This window comes from Spermophilus citellus (assembly GCF_964194105.1).
Source record: "Spermophilus citellus genome assembly, chromosome: 18".
Classification (NCBI taxonomy): domain Eukaryota; kingdom Metazoa; phylum Chordata; class Mammalia; order Rodentia; family Sciuridae; genus Spermophilus; species Spermophilus citellus.
The window spans coordinates 41,572,795-41,579,666 of NC_138200.1; the positions used below are offsets into that span (position 1 = coordinate 41,572,795).

Consider the following 6,872-nt stretch of genomic DNA (forward strand, 5'->3'; position numbering starts at 1 on the left):
GGCGTATTCGAGGGTCAAGCGGCGGCAAAGAAGCCCCAGGGTCAGGGCTCTGGCAAAGCGGAATTAGCCAGAGTCCTGGGGAGACTGAGGAGGGAGCCGGATCCCCAGGACAAGGATGGGCGGTCCCGTGGGGTCCACCAACGCTGCCCGGATCCGCTTCCATGAGCGCGGGGCTGGTGGTGCAACAAACTTTCCTGCAGCGGAGAGGCGGAGGAGCCGGGCTGGGGGCTTCTCCCCCGAGCCTGGGCTCTCCTCCACCTGCCGGTGTTCAGCCTCCACCCAGCCTTCACCCACCCCAGCTCCCTCCCCCTCCCCGCGCGCCTGTGTTCTCTCAGACTCCTCATCCCTCTCCTCTCCCCTCCTCCTCCTCCCTCTTGCCTCTCTCCCCCACTTTTCTCTAGTCTCTTCTTTTGTATTCTCTCCTCCCTCGCCGCCCCGGTTGCCTCTCGCCTCCTCCGGGCCGCAGGGGAGGAGGTGTGCGCGCTGCGCCCGGGGCCTGCGCGGCGCAGAGGGAGGCGTTTCTCCTACTTCTCCCGGGTAATTTGGAGAAATTCTCTGTGTGTGTGCGCGCGCGTGAGCTTGCGGCAAAAAGGGGTAGGATCTAGCGCTGAGCAGAGAGGGTCAGGGTCTTTGACGTTCCTCGCAGATTGCACAAATCTCCCGGAGCAAGAGTGAGCGTGGGTGAGAGTGCGTGCGCGCGCGCGCACGGGCTGGCTGCGCTTAGTACGCCTGGTGGCCCGGGGCCCCGGGTCCCGGGGTCCGGTCTGGCAGCCCGGGATTACCGTGACGTCACACTGAGCCTCTGGCCACCCAGGACTGGGACACCTCGGGAGCTTCACAGCCTGGCGCCGCGCCGCGCCTCACCTCGCCACCGAGCGCCCTTGGGAACCTGCGCCTTCTTCCCTCCCCTGCCCATCCATGGGCCCTTCTGTCTTCTGGACCCTACGGGCTGGAGGGGCGCCTTCCGGAGCGCAGGGCTCGGCAGCTGGGCTGCCCTCGGCTCTGCCTCCAGTCGCTCCAAGCGGGCGAAGGAACCCGCGCTGGGCACTCGCAGCGGTGTAAGGAAACCAGACGCCACAAGGCTAGGGGCACCGAACCGCGGGGCTGAGAGGGGAACTCCTAAGGGAAGAGGGAGACAGGACAGGGACAGCCACTATGTCCTTCCCGCACTTCGGACACCCATACGGCGGCGCTTCCCAGGTAAGAAGTGCCTTCATGGGGAATGGCGGGCAGCCTGGGTGGAGGGGGTGACCGCCTGGTGCGCGCCTACCCCTGAGCTCTCTCCTCTCGGTGTCCTGGGGGAAGACCGAGGGATCAAGGCCCGGGTAGTGTATCACAGCTTCCTCAGACACCCCAGTCCCTGACTGAGAACGTTCCATTCCCAAGTGCATGCTGGAAACCGTGTGACCGTGGAAACGTGGGCACCCCGACCACGCGCTCAGCGAGGTGGGTGGGATCTCCGAGATCTTCCAGTCAGGCCTCCTTTCTTTACAGATGTGTGAGGTGGCCAGAGGACGCTAGGGAGGGGGGGAAAGAGGACTTCCAGTACAGAGCACTGCCCATCTGGCCATATTGTTGCTCATTTGTTGACCTCTATTCTTATCCTGCTCTTTCCTTGGGCTGATCCAAGTTTTCTGCCTCTGGATCCCTCAATTTTCCAAACCAAATGTGGTGGGGGAGGAGAGGGCATGTTGCGCAGCGACAAAAGTCTCATGGGAAAATCCCACCACTGTTACTCAGTTTCTCCCCAGAGTGCCTGGAATACTTTCCTGAGATTTGGTACCAGCTTGACCTTTGACCTGCTGTGTGATCTTGGACCAGTCTATTACTCTCTTTGGTCCTCCATTCCCTATCTATAAAACAGGAGTGGAGGTGATAGGTTGAGATGGTCTTTAAGGCTAACTTCTAGCTCTGTCTTTGCAGAGATGGGGGTGAGAGCAGAGGTTTGGTCTCTAAATGCGGTTTCTGACCTACACATTTCCCCAGTCCCCTGGGACTCTGGAACCATAGTAATGGCATAGGGACATCTATAAGAGGAGTTTGAATGAGTTGCCCCTGGGAAAATTCCTGTCCCAGCAGCTAGCAGAATGGGGGCATTTAGTTAAAGTGGAAGGAAGGAGTGACCTAGCAGTTCCCTGCTTCCCTCTGGCTCCAGGGAGTTGGTGGGGGGGGTGTCTCTGACCTCCAGTGACCTCTTTCTCATTCTTGTAGTTTCTGGTATCTGCAAGTTCCAGCGCCACTTGCTGCGAAGCTGCTCCACGTTCAGTCTCAGAGGTGGCCTCCAGTTCCACCCCAGCACCCGCTCTTTGCTGCACACCTTATGACAGCCGGCTGCTGGGCAGCACCCGGCCTGAGCTGGGTGCTGCCTTGGGCATCTACGGGGCCCCCTATGCTGCTGCCCAGAGCTACCCTGGCTACCTGCCCTATGGACCGGAGCCACCCCCACTGTATGGGGCACTGGTGAGTCAAGTGGGAACTGGGACTACCTTGCTAGGACATGCAGGCACTGGGGGCATGCGCAGCAGAGACAGGTGAAATCTAGAGTGTCCTCTCCAGGGAAAATCTAGGAGGGACACAGAGCCCTAAGGAAGAGAAATGGTTAGGATTGTGTATAAGGGGGAAATATACCTTCAGAGCACTTCAGAATTTACAGATGGTTTACGTACTCTTCAGAAAGCATTGGTAGTTCTATTGTACTGTGACGTAGGTAAGCCATCCATATTCTCCACTTACAGATGAGGAAGTTGAGATTGAAGTCACAAAGATGCAGAGGGTCAGGAATAGCTCTGGAAGAAGACTAAAGTTGGGAAGCAGCCCCACTGGTGTGTAAGGGCAGTAAGAAGAACTAGTATTTAACCCGGAGGCTGCCTAGCCTTTTACCAACATGGTCTTCTCCTGCAACCTCTGGGTACTGTTATCACCATTTCCGTTTCACCAGGGAGAAACGGAGGCAGAGAGTGGTTAAACACTGTGTCCAAGGTTGCACAGCCATGCACATGGTGGGGCTGAACCAGAGTCCTTGATCTCAGCTGCCAGCTCCTCCCCACACTGAGTCCTCCACTCTTTTTTCCTTTCCCACCAGAATCCACAGTATGAATTTAAGGAGGCTTCGGGGAATTTTACGCCCAGCTTGGCCCAACCAGGAGCTTATTATCCCTACGAGCCGACTCTGGGGCAGTACCAGTATGACCGGTGAGGATGGGCAAATGGCTGGCTCCCTCCTGCCAGAAAGGGAGGTGGGGTGGGAGGAAGAAGGGAAAGGGAGGGGCAGAATCACACTTCCAGGTGACCCATGCCCCCTGTCCCAAGCCCCTTGTTCCCAGGCTAGAGACTGAGCTGGGCTCTCCCTGCAGGTTCGGTGGGGTAGAGCTGGGCGGTGCTGGACGCAGAAAGAACGCCACCCGGGAGACCACCAGCACACTCAAGGCCTGGCTCAACGAGCACCGCAAGAACCCCTACCCCACCAAGGGCGAGAAGATCATGCTGGCCATCATCACCAAGATGACCCTCACCCAGGTGTCCACCTGGTTCGCCAACGCGCGCCGGCGACTCAAGAAGGAGAACAAGATGACTTGGGCACCCAAGAACAAAGGCGGGGAGGAAAGGAAGGCAGAGACCAGAGCAGAGGAGTCTCTGGGCTGCCTAAGCAGTGACCCCAAAGGTACCCAAATGCCCATCAGCCACCTGATAGATTTCACAAGCCATCCAGCAGTTTGACTGGGGCAGATTTTCTTTGAAGGCATTCATCCCCTGCACTCACCCCAGGGCCTTTGCCCATGCACATCACTCCTCCTGGAATTCCCTGCAGAAATAGCTGAGTCTCTACTTCAAACTGTCAAGCCCCCCAAAAGCGTTACCTCCGCATCCAAGCCCCCGTGTAGCTTCCCAGTTATGCTCTGTCACATCAGCCTGCTTTCTTTCTTTGGCCATTTATCACTCTAAGAACATGCACACACTCAACACCCCTCTGGCAAGCCAACTCTACCAGAAGAGGCCTTACCACTGTGTCCCCTAAATACCCAACACCTAGATGAAGCCTGGCACCTAGTTGGCACTCAGCAAACACTCGCTGAATTAAATAATGTAAAGGCAGCCACCTGTGGATGCCAACGTTGGATGAAAAGAGTCCTTTGCCTTCTTTTTACTATGCAGATCCAGACTCGCGGTGGCTTTTCCTTGGCTTCTCAGGGAGGGCGAGTCTTCCAAGGGGCGGTGGGTGGGGACAAGCCTGGAGCAAGAATTGTTTCCCTAGGGCGGGCGAGCAGCCCGGGGGCAGGGTGAGGGCTGGCTTAGCAGAGGTGGTGAATTACAGAGAACACCCTGAGTGCGGGGTGCGTGCGTCTCGCTAAAAGCTTCTCCGGGATGGCACTCCCGCGGATTTCCCCTGGGCCCTGAGCTTTTCTCACTAGCTCTTGATTTGATTTCCTGCAGACGGTACTGCTAGCCAGGAGGCGCAGGGTCTCCCTCTGAGTGACCTGGAAGACCTGGAGGAAGAGGAGGACGAGGAGGAAGCCGAAGAGGAGGAGGCCGTGGTTACTGCGGTGGACAGGCTGGCGGGCTTCCAGAAAGGCGCGCAGTCGCTGTCCGCGACCTGCGCCGCAGCTCGTCAGGGCCGGGTGGAGAGCAGGGAGTGCGGCCTGGCGGCGCCCGGCTTCTCCTTCAGTGAGCCCCGCGGGTCGGGAGAAGCCGATTTCCTTGCGGCGGAGTCCGGGGGGCCCACGATGATCATGCACTACCCATGCGCAGAGAAACCGCGCATCTGGTCTTTGGCGCACACCGCAGCAGCCAGCGCGGTGGAAGGTGCATCCTCAACGCGGCCCAGGCCACAGAGTCCTGAGTGCCATATGATTCCTGGACAGTCTCTAGGCTCCGCCCGGCGACCCACTTGCGAAGAGTCTTCTCTCATAGCCAAAGCCTTCGGAAACTCCACGTTTACCCTTCAGGGGCTGCCGCTGAACTGTGCGCCCTGCCCGAGGCGGAGGGAGCCTTCAGTGCAGTGCCAGTACCCCTCCGGAGCAGAAGGTAGTGGGTCCCCAATGGCGCTGGGAGCGCCTGCCCCAAAGACACCCACCCACCACCCTGCCCAGCCAAGCTCAGGTTCAGATTTGGCAGGAGATTGTCCCACGGCTCCCCCTTCAAATGGATGCTTAGAGATGGAAGTTCTAGTCTTTCATTATAAAGCCAGATAATAGAAATGAGAGAAATTGACCTGGGATCCATATAGAAAGCTGGAAAGTTGGACAACCTGTGAATTCATGGTCCAGGGTTCTTCCAAATGCACTAGGTGTGCTTTGCCACACTTGTCTAGCACAAGGGGCTTTCAGCTGGTCTCCTGTTGTGCTGGTACCCAGGGCTGGACAGGCAGCAGAGATTTCTGAGACTTCTGAAAAAATGGGCCAGACACATTCTATAGGTGTAAGGTCACTGCTTAAGTACAGCTGCAGCCCTCTCAGTGGCCACTAAAATCCCTAAGGATATGGACATGCCCCTGCATTCTGTAACTGAGATTGGTGCTGTCCCTGGAGAGGACTCACCTGCAAAGTCTCATTTCCAAGCAGGGTTAGACTGCCAGTTGGTGTTGCCCATTTCCAGTTGGTTTATTCTGTGTGCTAAGGACCTGGTGGAAGGGAATTTCACCCCACAAAGGGACATTCCCCAGCACTAGGCAACTTTTAGCAATGACTGTCAGAGTGGGCTCTTCATAGTAATTTCTCCCAGGATTAGCCACTGGTTTAGAAACTTGGGTTACATTGTTATTTGAATGTATACATGGAGAGTCCAAGCAATACCTCTGGCAAGCATATTGCCTCTAGACTTGTGCTTCTCTGTGGACCAGACACAGCTGACCTCGGATTTCCTAAGAATCATCACCAAATGGTCTTTGGGTTTTAATCAACCTTTCCTTTCTCAGCAGGTTAGCGCAATGGCTGCGATTTGCAGAAGAATCCTGGACACCCACTTTTTGAACTCACCTCTGCTCTAAGAAACTGCCAGACCTTGACAGGGACCAGGAGCTCTCACTTTGCCTAAGAGACAAACACACAGAAACCTTCCTGAAGCAGCCTTCCTTGCACACAGAGGCCGGTGGCAGGACAGATCTACACCCACCCAGATCCAACGGAGGAGGAGGTGTCAGGGCACCTTGAGGAAGGCGGGGGAAGCCAGGGGGTCTGCCTTCCTTCTCTGGATGCAGGGCCTGGACGGTGCATTCTCCTGCTCACTCCTGCCCCTTACCCCGCTCACTCACTTTGTAGCTTTATGGCTGAGCTGGCCCCTAAGGACCACTTGCGTCTTCTCCCCTTCCCCTCTCCTTGTGTCCTTAAAAATAATCAAGCTGAACCTAAGCTGTGCAGCCTATCTATGCCAGGGGTGCCTAGAAAGGTCAGGGTGGAGGGCGGGGTGGGTCACAGCCAGGAGCCCTGGGGACAGGGCAGCAAGGGGCGAAATGGACAAGACAACCTGCAATGGCACCCAGGGCGCCTGGGGTGTAGCAGACCCAAAGTTTTTCCACCAAGCCACTGAGCCAGGCTGAGGCCCCCCTTGTTGGGCAGGTGTGGGAGGTGACATGGGGAGCGGGTAGACGTCAGGATATTTAGGAGCAGCATTTGTCCCAGGTTCCTCCTGGGGTTGCAGATTCATGGGGGGAGTTGAATACAAGAGATGCCCAGGTGCCCGTGCGGTGCAGGCTGGATAAGGCAGCCCCAGTTCACACCTGGGGTCCAGAGGGGTGGGATTAGCTGGCCAGAAGACGCACTGCTGTGGCAGGGGAGGGACAGGGCAGTGTCCCAGAGGGAAGCTCAGGGAGTGGTGGAGACCCGGGGATCTGGAGGCAAAGCAGCCAGCAGGGTGTGCCTCCAGGGGCTGGGCTGGAT

General features: G+C 57.3%; 1 protein-coding gene across 1 annotated transcript; it reads left to right on the top strand.

Moving 5' to 3' along the window:
• The first annotated feature begins 658 nt into the window (after positions 1-658).
• Positions 659-6,201, top strand: IRX6 (iroquois homeobox 6). The gene is made up of 6 exons (XM_081274614.1): positions 659-1,200; positions 2,212-2,460; positions 3,083-3,192; positions 3,354-3,661; positions 4,432-5,022; positions 5,915-6,201. Exons 1-6 carry the CDS (start codon positions 1,156-1,158, stop codon positions 5,917-5,919), a joined length of 1,308 nt encoding a protein of 435 aa, XP_081130740.1. The 5' UTR covers positions 659-1,155; the 3' UTR covers positions 5,920-6,201.
• The last annotated feature ends 671 nt before the right edge of the window (positions 6,202-6,872 follow it).

Bases quoted from the DNA above. Each gene is read 5' to 3' on its own strand.
- IRX6 (XM_081274614.1), top strand. From the start codon at position 1,156: ATGTCCTTCCCGCACTTCGGACACCCATACGGCGGCGCTTCCCAG. The intron at 2,461-3,082 runs GTGAGTCAAGTG...CTTTCCCACCAG, and splicing joins CCCCACTGTATGGGGCACTG to AATCCACAGTATGAATTTAA. The intron at 3,193-3,353 runs GTGAGGATGGGC...CTCTCCCTGCAG, and splicing joins GGGCAGTACCAGTATGACCG to GTTCGGTGGGGTAGAGCTGG.